The following is a 15,034-nucleotide window of genomic DNA, read 5'->3' on the forward strand; positions in this document are numbered from 1 at the left end:
GAGGAAGAACATCAGGCTGCCCACACACTTTTACTGTTGTCATGCAGCATTTTGCAACTTCTAATCCCTGCCTCCTGTTACTAAACATAAAGATCTCGCCCTTGTACACAATGTATACCCACCAGCCTAGTTGGAGAACCTTGGCAGAGGGGCTGGGGGTGATGAGAAGGGTGGTCTCCTAGCCAGACTCAGAAGTGAAGACTGCCACACGCTGCTGTCCTGGGGGCACCACTGTCAGGGCTTCCACCTCCCCACCCCCACGGGTCGGTTTCTGGAAGTGGATCTCCAGGACATCGTGCAGTTCCGGGCTGTCCAGAACATCGGGAATGTGGCGCACTAGCACCGAGCGGGGTACGGGCTGGGACCTGATCTGGAACAGGAACCAGGAGGTGAGTAAGAGCTCATGGGAGTGAGGGGCTGGGAAGAGCTGGGCAGGAATGGTAGTGTCCCATAGGAGAACAGGAGGGGTCAGGGTCAGTGAGGGTTTGAGGGATCTGATCCTTGGATAAGTTTCTGGAGGGTGGACAGGTTACCCTGGCCCAACCCCCACTCTCCATCACTTTGCTTACCTCTACCTTCTGGAGCTCCCCACTCAGGTAGGGAGAGACTTTCAGAGGGAACTGCTGCCTACCCAGTGGCACCTTGAACTGGCCAATCTGACACAGGCGCTCAGCCACTGTGGGGAATAGAGATGGGGTGGGCCCTTAGTATCGCAGGCCCCTCCTCTCCCATGGTCTGATGAACCCCATACCCTAATCTCCCCTCCAGGAGGCCCTAGGAGGCCCTTACCTCCATCCTCAGTAAAGCCCAGCATGACACCCCCTTGCAGCATTTCCCGAATTGCCACATCACCACCCCCATTGCCGGCCTTCCCAAAGAAGATCTCCAGCTTGTCCAGCAGCTGCTCCTCACTCAGGTGGAGCCCAGTAGGAAACCCACTGACCAGCACCTTCCGACCACATATCTGGCTGGACACCTAGGGCGAGACAGGAGGGTGTGGTTCCAGGCACAGCCCCACTCCCCTGTGCTCAGGTGCATAGTGTCTCCCACGTTCCAGGACCCTGCTGTTCTGTCACCTGGATGGTGGTCACCATGGGGAGCTCCAAGGGTTGAACTTCCACCTGTAGCCGACACTCTTCCATGACGATCTTATGTTCCTTTTGTCGCAGCACCTGTTCTGCCACTGGGTGGGGACGAGAGAGTCAGTACTGGGATACTTCTCAGCTTCCCTCTCAAAACGTACCCTGAACTCACCCTTGGGGTCATCAAAGGTGACCAGAGCAGAGCCTCCAGGCAGAGGGCAGCAGATCCGCAGGTTGGAAACCAAAGACTTGGGCACTTCCTTGCCCTGCTGGGTGTGACCTCGAAATACCAGGGGCCTCTCATGCACTGGGAATGGACACTGGAGTTGGGGGAGAGGAGTATGATGTACATTTCAAGGGTGAGTTTTCCACTCCCTCCCAGAGGAAAACACCCCTAATTCCATTGGACTGATGCTGAGTGCCAAGGATGAATATGTTTACTGAAAGAAGAGCCAGCTAAGTGAGCGGATAGATACTTATCTGTAAGGTACTATGTTGGGTACTTAAGTACAAGATTTTAGTTTATCCTCACAAAGTCTGGGAGGTAGGTACATCTACTTCACAGATGAGAAAACAGGTTCAGGGAGTTCAAGTAACATATTTGAAGTCACACAGCAAGGAAGTGGCAGAGCCAGGAGTGAAACAAAGAATTCCCCAATTCCCAGTTCATTCTACCAGGCTACATCCCTCTCCTTTCCCACTTTACCTTATCTTGGGGGTAGTCCCTGTGGGCGTTTATCAGCTGCTGTAGCTCCTGCAGTCTCATCTTCAGGCTGCCCTGTTCTACTTGAAGGGCATGGAGAACCTTTGAAAACAGAGGGGAACAACCAGACATCCACTTACCTTTCTGGAGAATCAATGAGCCCAGGGTAAAGGGGCCCCTATTCTGTGCTCTCCTGAAGCAGAGTTGATGCCCAGCCCAAGAATAAGTCGCCCCCTTTGCCTTGCCCTGGTCCTGTCCTGGCCCACTTCACCTGGGGCTTGGCTGGCCTCATCTTAGCTGGTCTCTGAAGGGCAGTGCCTTTGGCTGTGGTTCACTTCTATAGATCTAAACTTTAACAAACTGATTAAGCTCCTGCTATGAGATGCTGGACACTGAGATAGTCATGGTAGGAAACACAGGGTCGTGTCTCAGGCCTGTATAAACAATATCCAAGGCAGTGCATGATCACATGACTGACTGTAGACTGTAGCAGAAGTTTGGAGGGGGGACGGTCTTGAAGGGGTTAACACAGTAGGGAGGCTTTGAGGAGGTGTGGGGGCTTAGAGTTGCAAAATGTCATAATATTCTTAGCTAACATTTTTAAAGCACTTACTATATGCCAGGCACTGTGCTAAACTCTCCATATTGATTATATCACTCAAGTCTCACACCAACCCTAAGAGATAGGTACAGTTCTTATCCTCATTTTACAGAGGAAGGATTTGCATCTCAGAGAGGTTAAGTGACACCCAAAGTCATAGCCCAGGCAATCTGGACTCTGGACCCCAGTCTGCTAACCTTTGAACTTTGCAAATAGTGAAGAATCAAGCCTAGAGGGGGTATAGTGTAATTTATCCCATGTCACCCAGTTTGTTCCTTAACTACCACCCTTTCCACTCTATCAAGTGGCTTCTCAGGCTGGGTGTGATTTGGAGCAGGTCCAGAGAGACAGCCAACAATGTAGGCAGGGGAATGACACCAGGGATTGGAATAAGTGCTCCTTTGTGTGGTAGATGATTTTAGCTAGCAGACTTCACGTGTGTGTGTGTTGGAAAGACTGAATTGCCCAGTAAGATTAGTTCAGTGAAGTATGAATTCATTTGGGAAGACATCTTGGTCATCCCCATATCCCCAGTGTCTAGCATGGCACAGACTAGGCATGCAATAAATGTATATTGAATGAATGAATGAATGTTGTGAAGGAATGCTGGAATGGGGGCTGATTAAAGTGTGAGTGAACCAATTTTAAGCAGAGGAAAAATAGGATTTGGCCAAATAATGCTGGTTTAATGATGGTGAAAAAAGTACTTGTTATTTATGTTTCTGTAAATGAGGGGTTGCAAACTCAATTCCCTTAGGGGCCAATTAGACATCAGTGAGTTGAAGGAGTCAGTGGTGGAGATTCTGAAAAACTGGAGAGAGCATGTTCCTTCTAAAGTGGGCAGCCTTTTCTCAGCTGTCACTAAGTTGCTACTGTCATTTTTTTTTTTTTAATGAGTTATAGATGTTAGTGTAGATGTTCATTCTTCTGAATTTGTTTTTGTTTTAAAAATGTTATCACAGTAAAACAAATAGAACATATTTCTCATTTTAACCACTTTCATGTGTACAATTCAGTGGTGGTAATTTCATTTCCAATATTGAGCTACCATCGCCACCATCCATTTCTAAACATATTTTTTTCACATAGGAATGTGATCCCAATATTCCATATCTTCCCACTTCTAGGAGAAATTAGAAACCTGATTTTTTTTAAAGGTGGATCAATTAAAAAAATACACAAAAAAGTGAAATTCATTTGTGGGCTGGATTCATTCCTCAGTCCATCCTCTTTTTACTTCTGCTTTAAGCCTTGATCTAATTGTATGCACTTGTTTGAAACCTGGTGATTGGCTATATCATTTAATATTTATAGTTGAAAGCCTAATAAATATAATTTTTTAAAGAAAAACTCAAGCAGAGAAGTTTCAATCTGATAATAGTAGAAAACAGGGATCTAGGGAAGATCCTAGAAGGGGAAGAGATTATGATGGATGTGGTGTTTAAAAGGGTGTTCTAGTTTGCTAGCTGCTGGAATGCAATATACCAGAAACGGAATGGCTTTTAACAAGGGGAATTGAATGAGTTGCTAGTTTACAGTTCTAAGGCCAAGAAAATGTCCCAATTAAAGCAAGTCTATAGAAATGTCCAATCAAAGACAGATCCAGGGAGAGATATCTTGGTTCAAGAAGGCCGATGAAGTTCAGGGTTTCTCTCTCAAGTGAGAAGGCACATGGCGAACACAGTCAGGGCTTCTCTCTCAGCTGGAAGGGCACATGGCAAATATGGCATCATCTGCTAGCTTTGTCTCCTGGCTTCCTGTTTCATGAAGCTCCCCGGGAGGCATTTTCCTTCTTCATCTCCAAAGGTCGCTGGCTGGTGGACCCTCTGCTTCGTGGTGCTGCAGCATTCTCTGCTCTCTCTGATCTTTTTCTCCAAAATGTTTCCTCTTTTATAGGACTCCAGTAAACCAATCAAGACCCACTCAAATGGTGGAGACATGTCATCCCCTAATCCAGTTTAACAACCGTTCTTGACTAGATCACATCAACCAGGGAGATGATCTCATTACAGTTTCAAATATATAGTATTGAATAAGGATTATTCTACCTTTTAGAAATGGGATTTATATCAAAACATGGCTTTTCTTAGGGGGCATACTTCCTTTCAAACCAGCACAAAGGGTCAGCCCGGCAGTGGTAGCAGGATGAACTAGAGTGGGATGTTGGCAGTGAGGAAAACAAACCCAGACTCCACACTTCTAGTTCTGCTGATGGGACAGGAGCTGACCTGGGTCTCTGGCAGTGAGTTCAGAAGGAGCACATGTGAATAAGCCTATTTCATGAAGAAAATCCTCAAGACTCCGTGGATGCTTGTATTAAGGAGACAGAGGGGAACCCACTAGAGACTGTTCCAAGGTATCAGACCTAGGTGTCTGAGAATTTGGTATGTCACCGACCCAGCAGGCAAGGTAAGAGAATCAGTATGCTATTGAGTGCCTCCTATGTGCCAGGCACAGTCAGACTCCATTTCATTTAAGGATCATAAAACCGCCTCCTGTCCCCAACTCCCTACTGAAACGTTGCTCTTACAGGACCTTCTTAAGAACAACACAGAGACGGGGCAAGATGGCAGCTTAGTGAGGTGTGGAATTTAGTTTGTCCTCCAGAGCAGCTAGTACATAGCCAGGAATAGTACAGAACAACCGCTGGGGGACATCAGTGGCTGCACACACAGAGTACATCAGTCTGGAATAGGTGGAACGGCTGAGATTCCACACAGAACTATGCACCTGACGTCATAGGGAGGATTCAGTTTACAGAATATTAAAATTGTTCCACAGTGCAAGTGTATCTGCTTTGTTATTCTGTCAGCTGTTCCCACGTTATTCACTTAGGAGAGCTCTCCCGGAGATATGGGGTGCTTCCTGCATCATTGGTTCTGGTCTTGTCCACCTCCCAGCTGTTATTTGAGCCTGGAGTTATTTATTGATCACTGTTTTAGCTTGCAAGCTGCCAGAGTGGGATAAACAGAAACAGAACGGTTTTTAAAAATGGGAATTTGTTAAGTTGCAAGTTTACAGTTCTAAGGCCATGAAAATGTCCAAATTACGGCACGAACAAGAGGTAACCTTCACTCAAGAAAGGCCGATGAAGTTCGGGGTTTCTCTCTCAGCTGGAAGGGCATGTGGCGAAGGCTGCTAGCTTTCTCTCCCAGTTTCTTGTTTCATGAAACTCCCCCGGGGTATTTTCCTTCCTCATGTCCAAAAGGTCTCTGACTGCATGGGCTCTAAAGCTTTTTTCCAAAATGGTTCCCTCTTAAAGGGCTCCAGTAACCAACCCCACCTTGAATGGGTGGAGACACATCTCCAAGGAAACCGTCCAATCAAAATTTACCACCCACAACTGGGTGGATCACAGCTCCATAGAAACAATCAGAAAGGTCCCACCCAGCAATAGTAAATGAAGATTAAAGAACTTGGCTTTTCTAGGGTTCACAACAGATTCAAACCGGCACAAGCATCCTCAGCCTGCTCTGCTTCTGAGAAACAGAATAAAGTCTGTATTTATGATGATCATCGTCGCTGCCATCGTTTGTGTTGAGACACCAAAATCAATTCTCGGGGGATCCAAGGCGTGGGTGCAGTTTCCCCAAGAGGATGACCCAGGGCTACCTTCCCCTAAGCATGTCCCCTGCTAGTCATTCCTCTCCTCCTGTCGCGGGTCTTTAGGAGCTCGTCCACGGGACTGTGTTGGTTTCACTCCTGCAACCTGTAGTTGGACACTTGGTTCTAGAACAGACGATAGATAGACTTCGTTTCCAGAAGAGGAAATGCACAGAAAACACATGTTTTCCGGCTCCCGGGCTCCCCCCCGTGGAGCCTCAGCCTCATTTTCCGAGTCCTTTGGTCGCTGCCTCCCAGCCTCCTCAGGCCTCTGCTGACCTGGAAGTTACGTGCATGGAGGCCCCGGTCCCAGCCCCTGTCCAAAATCTTTCCAAGTCCCAACCGGTACCCTAAAAGTTTTCCAAGTCCCTCTCCCATGCCCTACGTCCACTGCAGACCCTGAAATCGGCCCAAGCTGGCTAGGCAGGCCCGAGGTGGGTGGTTAGTCTCCCCAAGTCAATCCCCATTCGCTGTGCCTGAGCGGCAGACAGCGTTTGCAGATGGGACTGACCTCATATGGAGTATTCCACTTATAGAACAGTAAAATTGTTCCATGGTGGAAAAGGAAAAAAAAAAAAAGAATAATAGACAAACTGTAGTAACTTACATGAATTCAACCACACATGCTGCTTATTTACATAGCATAATAACATGGCCCTTAAAGGCAAGTCAATGTTGTCCGGTGCTGACTTGAATAAAACTGTGCTCTATTCTACATTGAGCTCATTGGATACTTTAGGGGTGAGTTAATGGATTTGAAGTTAATTTTTACTATATACATTCCTCTGCCTTGCTTGCAGAGTTTAGACCTAACTTTAGAGCCGTAAGGTAAAATCTCATGTTATCTGTGTTCATCATTGTATTTCGGGGAGACAGTTTAGCACAATGGCTAAGAGCAGAAACTCAAGGCAAACTCCCCAGGCTTATATCCCAGCACTCTTATTATTGCAAGCCCCTGGACAAGTTATTTCTCTGTACTTCATCTATAAAATGGGCACAGAAGGAATTTCCACCTACAATCTTGGATGGAACAGTGATACCTGGCATATAAGTACAATATTGAATATTCTTTTTTTTTTTTGTAAACAATGAAAGGAAATGAAGCCAGCTTGTCTGTATTTTTAAACATTCCCATTTTATAGAGGAGGAAATTGAGGTACATCAAGTTTAAAAAACTAGACTGAGTCAAACCCAAGTGTTTTTCTCTCCAAAGACCACTTTCTTTTTCTAAAGACAAAGAAGTTAGCATGGGGCAATGAGAACAGTTTAGATATTTGAGCTGAGGTGACCATGGGACCTACAAAGGCAGAGTAGGCCACTGAGAGGACATCAGATCAGGGTCAGGACTCTGGGTTGGAGCAGCATGCAAGAGGACGGGTGAGTCCTTTGGAGTCAGCGTCTTGAAAATGTAATCTTCCAAGACTATGCCTAGTTAGGGATAAGGAGAAATAAAGGTATGCAGAGAAGGAAAAGCAGGCATGGTGAGACAGGCAGAGCAAGGACCAGAATTAGTAGTGTCATGAACACCAAAAAAGAGGGAGAGATGAAAGAGAAGAGTGAGGAGTGTAGGGGCAGCTACAAGGCCACTCCTTCAATCATTCACTCATTCAACAAATAGCCATTAGGTCGAGGGAACCGGGAAGCGCACTGCAACCGGAGCTGTGGACGCTGTGTCGCCCCTCCCAACATGGCCTCCGGAACCGCCCCTTCCGGACACCTGACTTCCAGAGACCCGCCCCTTCCAGCCGTCACCTGAACCCCTTGCTTAAAAACTGCCCACGCCATGACCCAGGTGCTGACTCACCTCCCTCCATCTTGGGTTCGGTTAGCTCAGCCCGGGAGCGCAGAAATAAACCCATCTGCTTTAAATTTCCCGGTCTACCGTCCTTTTTTCCCACCCTTTCACCTCCTAAACCTTTCAATAGCTACTGAGCATCTACTCTGTTCTAGCCTCTGGGGATACAGTGGTGAACAATAAATTAAAAAAAAATCTAAAACATGTTATTCATGAGTCATGAACAAAAATAAAGCGAAGAAGGAAGGAACAGAGTGTTGGGGTACAATTTTAAATGGGACGATTAGAGGAAGCCTTCCTGAGGTGATTGATATTTGAACATACACTTGGAAGGAGATGAAGGAGGGAGCCATATTCTATACAGGAGTGAACAGCGGGTGCAAAGGTCCTGAGGTGAGTGTCAAATGTATTTGAATAGCAAGAGAGCCAATATGGATGGAGCAGAGTGAGTGAGGGGAGAGTGGTTGGAGAAGAGCTCACAGAGGAAATGGTGTGTGTGTGTGGGGGGCAGGTCACGCAGGGCCTTTCACACGAAGTGAGGTGGCAAGCTATTGGTGGGCTTACGTTTTAACAGGATTACAAGGAGACCACTCACGTGGCTATTCCGGCGGTCCACATGAGCAACGTTGGTGCTTGGATGATGTAGTAGCAGTGGAGGTGGTGAGATGCAGTCAAGATTTATTGATGTTCACACTGCCTTATGTGGGAGAGGAAATTTGAATCTGGAAACATTCCAGATGATGCTAAAGGTCTTATTCGCGCAGTAGTTAATCAAACAAGACTCCTTATGAAGGGAAGGTTCAGTTTGAAGGATTGGTGAATGACTGTGAATATTAAAGAGATGAAAAGGAGACTACCTGTGCAGATCTGGATGGATTTGGGATATGGTTAGTTTTCAGATAGAAATGTAAACCACAAATTTAACAATCTGAGCACACTTGAGGAATCTGGATGTCAAAACCATGATACATACAGACTGTGTAACAGGACTGGATACAAAAACTCAGAAATGGACAGCACAATACTACCTAACTGTAATACAATTATGTTAAAACACTGAATGAAGCTGCATGTGAGAATGATAGAGGAAGGAGGGCTGGGGATATAAATGAAATCAGAAAGAAAGATAGATGTTAAAGATTGAGATGGTATAATCTAGGAATGCCTAGAGTGTATAATAATAGTGAAATGCACAATGTACAAATTTTAAAATGTTTTTGCATGAGGAAGAACAAAGGAATGTCATTATTGCAGGGTGCTGAAAATAGATGGTAATTAATATTTTAAAATGTCACCTTATGTGTGAGACTAAAGCAAAAAATGTTTATTTGTTACAAAATTTATATTTTGACTAGTGCATTTCCTAATATAACTTATGTAGATAGTTTGATTGAACGCTGTAAGTACTTGGAATCTCAGGTAGGACATGAGATTTTGTTGGTTTGTCCAGAGTGATGCCCCGATGAATCCCAGAGTGATTCAATCAGTGAGTGGAAAAGTATCTGCAAAGCCCCCTTTGGGGAATGGTGAGAAAGGGGAGAAATTCAACTTCCCCAAGTTGAATTTTTGATATTCTCACAAGCAGTGTGGACAACCAAAGCTGTAGGCTGAGCCCCCCATCTTGGGGTTTGTTCATATGAAACTTAACCCCACAAAGGATAGGTCAAGTCTACTTAAAATTTAGGCCTAAGAGTCACCCCCAAGAGAACCTCTTTTGTTGCTCAGATGTTGCCTCTCTCTACAGCCAACACAACGAGCAGTCTCACCACCCTCCCCCTCTCTGCGTGGGACATGACTCCCAGGGGTGTGGACCTTCCTGGCAACGTGGGACAGAGATCCTGGAATGAGCTGAGACTCAGCATCAAGGGATTGAGAAAAACCCTAGAATGAGCTGAGACTTAACATCAAGGGATTGGGAGAACCTTCTTGACTGAAAGGGGGGAAGAGTGAAATGAGACAAAGTATCAATGGCTGGGAGATTCCAAACAGAGTCGAGAGGTTATCCTGGAGGTTATTCTTACGCATTAAATAGATATCACCTTGTTGCTCAAAATGTAGTGGAGAGGCTGGAGGCAACTGCCTGAAAATATAGAGCTGTGTTCCAGTAGCCATATTTCTTGATAATGATTGAACAATGATACAGCTTTCACAATGTGACTGTGTGATTGTGAAAACCTTGTGTCTGATGCTCCTTTTATCTACCACATCAACAGACGAGTAGAACATATGGAATAAAAATAAATAATAGGGGGAACAAATGTTAAAATAAATTTAGTTTGAAGTGCTAGTGGTAAATGAAAGCAAGGGGTAAGGGGTATGGTATGTATAATCTTTTTTTTTTCTGTTATCATTTTATTTCTTTTTCTGTTGTCTTTTTATTTCTTTTTCTAAATCGATGCAAATGTTCTAAGAAATGATGAATATGCAACTATGTGATGATATTAAGAATTACTGATTATATATGTAGAATGGAATGATATGTTAATGTTTTTGTTTGTTGTTAATTTTTTAAATTAATAAATAAAAATTAAAAAAAAACAACAACCATGATACAAGCAAAAAAATTCTGATGGAAAAAAGTTGCCTCTGGTGTAGCAAGTAAACCAAAATAGGACGGTGATAGAACTGCAGCTAGAAATCACCCAGCTGCCATAAAAAATGCAATGAGACAGAATTAAAAAGGAAGAACATAGTGAAACAGTAGCCTCTTTAATAACAAAGGAAGTTGATAAAATAGTGTTTGGTGCTGGATTTTTCAGAATAGAAAGTCCAGTTAAATCGCTCTCAGGACTTTGGATCCCCTCTGGGCATCTTTCTCAATGACTTAGAAACCCTAAATCTGTCAGCAAACCTGTCTCAGAGCAAGGCCTTCTAAGTCAACCTATGTCATCAGAGAATGCTGGTTCTCAGACTACCAAAAGTGAACACATTTGGTAAAAGTGAATTGGACATTCCAATTTTGATTTTTTTTTCAAATATTTTGTTTCAAATGTTTCTGAAAGCCGGAAAGTATAGTAGAAGATACCTAGTGTTCTGGATTTCAAGACTTAACTGAAGTAAGCCATGAAGCAAATAAGATAAAACTTTGAGATGGAAATCATCTCAGTGAAAGAATGACTTTGCAGCTACTTCTTGGTGAAATGGCATATAATAATATTTTTTTTTTAAAAAAAGAAGAAATTTCAAATGTTGTGGAGGGAATGGAAAGGAATTCTTCAATTATAGCACAGGATGTTTTGATGAGTAGCCCTGAAAAAATTATACCATTACAAAATAACATCTCACAGGAAGAAGAAATTAAAATTTCTTTGTCAGTCAGTACTAAGAGATGATAAAAGTCTTACTACTGAATGCCAACTTCTTGATTCAGCCTAAACTGCAGTAATTCATTTACTCATGTGGAAAGGAGACGTCAAGTACATGCCAGCCACATTCCTTTGGTGGTAACCTGATCACCTCTTCACTTCTTAGACCCTTCAGTGGAGAACAACCAGAGGAATTTTTTTTTTTTTTTTGGCTTGGGCAGGCTCTGGGAATTGAACCCAGGTCTCCAGCATGGCAGGTGAGAACTCTGCCACTGGGCCATCATTGCCCACCCACAACCAGAAAAATCTTGAATTTAAAAGTAAATACAAAAATATTTCTCTTCCTATTAATGTCATGATAAATTCTTAGAATATTTGAAAATGTGAAGAATTTATGTGTCTCTTAACTTGTATTCAACTCATTTATAAATTGTCATGTAATGTTTTAACGTTCAGGTCCTTCAAAGTTTGGTTTAGATGTGATGTTTCTCAAGGGAAGTTGGGCTATTTTGTACATTAATCAGGCAGGATAAAAATTTTGCTGTCTTGCCACTCTTGTTTCGAAAGTACAAGCTGAAGGCTAATTGTACTTACTTATGAAGAATTCTTCAGTTTATTCAAAATATATTAAATTTTGACAGAAATAGTTGCAAATACTTTACCCTCAGTTTGAACTCTTAAGTTCATTGATTCTGAACAGCTTTATATATTGCATTTTCTGGGGTATGCTGTTTCTTTAGGTGAGCTTTTGCATTCTGAAGTTAACTTACATGCTGCAGTTTCAAATGATTAAATTATTCGAGGTGGCCACTATTGATAGAGCTAATGGACTAGAAGTAGGGTAGAGAAAAAAGACAAGAATCCAGGATGACTCCAAGCTTTTTGGTTGATTATAATATTAACAATAGTGAGCATGTGCTGAGTGTACATCTATGTGCCAGGCTGTGTGGTAAGTTTTTACTGTATTAATTTATAGGTTATTTAATTTAATTATTGCAAGTGTAGGTGTTCAGGTGAGGAAGTATCACAAATGAGGAAAATGGGACTTAGATGGTAAACTGTAGAGAGGCCCAGGATCCCACACCTGGGGAAGTAGGGTTTGAAACCAGGCTGTCTAGTTCTAGAACCTGTGGTCTTTTGTATTACAAATGAGGGGCAAATGGAAAATTTCCAGGTGAGAGACCTGTGTATTTTTCTCTAACAGGGAGGGAGGCGCTGAAGAAATTGGAGAGGGGGGTGAGATTCATTCAATCATTTAGCAGCTGTTTATTGAGGACCCACTGCATGCCAGGCCCTGGGGAGCAATGGTAAGTAGGAGGGACAGGCCCATGGGCACGGAGCCCACAGTCTAGCATGGGTAGGGATGATGATGAATCGGGAAGGGCGGACCACAGCAGACAGGTAGAAGTTTAGCTCTCAAAAGCAGGAACACTTCTTCCTTTGACCCTGGAGAGGGCCAGAAGTTGGGTTGAGATAGAGACATAAGGAGGGGGAGAACTTGGAGGAAGATAAAGGACATAACAATGTGCTACTCCTTAGAGCAATTCTTAAGCTTTTTGGGTCACAGAACCCTTTAAGTAACTAATGAAAAATATGGATTCTTTTCTTCATATAAGCACAGTCACACCAAGGATTCAGGAGCCTCTGTTTTGCAGGTAATAGAATTCTGTCTTTGAGGCAATAGGTTGGGGACCAACTCCCATAGGAGCCAGACAGGTCACCCCAGCCCTGTTTCTCCCCAGTCCTGCAGCTGGTCTAAGATGGGCAGGGAGGCCAGCCACCTGCGGGCTCCTAGCTAAGAGGAGGGAGCCTCTGCTTCTCCCCACCCATGGCACCCTCACTTACAGTTTCCTGGGCCAGCATCATGGGTCTGGGGTCTGGATGGCAAGAGCCGAGGCTTCAGAGCTGGGCACACAGTGGCTGAGTCTACCACAGTTGAACTTTTGCTTGTATCCTCTGTGAGGTTTCGGTTTCCCCTGAAATGCACTCACAGGCTCTTTGCTTCCACTTTCATTTCAGCGAAAAACTCTGCCCTTTAGCGGTTAGCCTTCCCCACCCCTAGGAGGAGCCTTCCTGTTCTTGGAGGCTGACTCCGCCCAGCTCTGGGGCCTCAGGGGATGCTGCCCCAGAAGCAACGGCAAACTGAATGCCAGCCCCAATCAATTCCAGCGCATGCCCCAACCAAAGCCGCAAAGCCAGCCGTAGCCCCTTTCTCCATGAATTTGACATATATCTCAGCTGTATTAGCATTCAAGTATCCCCTCCCCAAATTCTTTCTCCTTTAATTTTACCCTGCTCACCAGGACCTAAGTATAGTTAGCACCACAGTTATAAAATAGCACACGGTCTCCCCCAATTTCCTACCTAAAGTCAGGGAAGTTTTATGAATTGCCAAATCCCTGGTGCCTTAATGGTACTTGGCACATAGTAGGTATTTATTTATTATTATTATTATTTTTATCAACTTTTAAATTGTTTTTAAAATACCAATAAACACCAAACAAACGCAAACATTCTTAACTTTTCGTCATTCCATTCCACATATATAACCAGTAATTCACAATATCATCACATAGTTGCATATTCATCATCATGATCATTTCTTGGAACATTTGCATCTATTCAGAAAAAGAAACAAAAAGAAAACAAAAAAATTCATACATACCATACCCTTACTCCTCCCCTTCATTAATCACTAGCATTTCAATCCAAATTTATTTAAACATTTGTTCCCCCATTATTTATTTTTATTCCATATGTTTTACTCATCTGTTGATAAGGTAGATAGAAGGAGCATCAGACACAAGGTTTTCACAATCACACAGTCACATTGTGAAAGCTGTATCATTACACAATCATCTTCAAGAAACATGGCTACTGGAACACAGCGCTACATTTTCAGGCAGTTCCCTCCAGCCTCTCCATTACATCTTGACTAACAAGGTGATATCTATTTAATGCGTAAGAATAACCTCCAGGATAACCTCTCAACACTGTTTGGAATCTCTCAGCCATTGACACTTTATTTTGTCTCATTTCACTCTTTCCCCTTTTGGTCAAGAAGGTTTTCTCAATCCCTTGATGCTGAGTCTCAGCTCATTCTAGGATTTCTGTCCCATGTTGCCAGGAAGGGCCACACCCCTGGGAGTCATGTCCCATGTAGAACAGGGGGAGGGTGGTGAGTTTGCTTGTTGTGTTGGCTGTAGAGAGAGGCAACATCTGAGCAACAAAAGAGGTTCTCTTGGGGGTGACTCTTAGGCCTAATTTTAAGTAGGTTTGACCTATCCTTTGTTTTAAGTTTCATACAAACAAACCCTAAGACCGGAGGCTCAGCCACATAGTAGGTATTTAAAGAACCAGTTCAATAAATATTTGAATCAATCAGCTGACACTTTCTCAACAGGAGCAAGTAGAACATTTCACCTGAGGATAGAGTACTGCCAGGGTTCAGAGTTCCCAACGGGATTCTCATTTTGTAGAACCTACCTGACTTGTTAGTGGATATGTCCCTAGAACCCATAATGAAGCAGGAACATGTAGGTATTGATAAAATTGTCAAATGAATGAGAACAGCAATCAAGACAGATAAAGGCCCTTCATCAAATTCACCTAGCTAGTAATAAGAGCCAGCATTTACTGACAGCTACGTTGCATGCCCAATACTGTTCTGCTTTATATAAATTAACCTGCAAACTTGGTTCTATTTTCTCCATTCTACAAATGAGAATGGGGAGTCACAGATATTTAGAAGCTTGCTCAAGTTCACACCAATAGGAAGTGGAGCATACAACCAAACCTGGTGAATAAAATATTTGAAATCAGGCCCTGATGAGCTAAATTTTTAGTTGGAGGCTTTAAATTTAGTTCCATTTGTGACCTTGAGTAGGCAAGCTACTTAACAGGACTTTGTCTCGATAGATGCCTAACCAGCGTTAGTGATTTGCA

At 43.6% G+C, this 15,034-nt stretch overlaps 1 protein-coding gene and 1 pseudogene across 1 annotated transcript; one reads left to right on the forward strand and one right to left on the reverse strand.

The window, feature by feature from the left end:
• Positions 1–11: 11 nt before the first annotated feature.
• On the reverse strand, positions 12–13,142 carry IFI35 (interferon induced protein 35). Its single transcript, XM_077164274.1, has 7 exons — positions 12,935–13,142; positions 1,789–1,887; positions 1,255–1,402; positions 1,077–1,183; positions 790–976; positions 570–676; positions 12–370 (listed from the first exon to the last, which is right to left on the reverse strand). The coding sequence occupies exons 1-7, from the start codon at positions 12,953–12,955 to the stop codon at positions 179–181; spliced, it is 861 nt and encodes a 286-aa protein (XP_077020389.1). The 5' UTR covers positions 12,956–13,142; the 3' UTR covers positions 12–178.
• On the forward strand, positions 10,364–12,848 carry LOC143685611 (disks large-associated protein 5 pseudogene; annotated as a pseudogene).
• Positions 13,143–15,034: the final 1,892 nt, after the last annotated feature.

The sequence above is a fragment of the Tamandua tetradactyla genome, chromosome 6 (assembly GCF_023851605.1).
Source record: "Tamandua tetradactyla isolate mTamTet1 chromosome 6, mTamTet1.pri, whole genome shotgun sequence".
Taxonomy (NCBI): domain Eukaryota; kingdom Metazoa; phylum Chordata; class Mammalia; order Pilosa; family Myrmecophagidae; genus Tamandua; species Tamandua tetradactyla.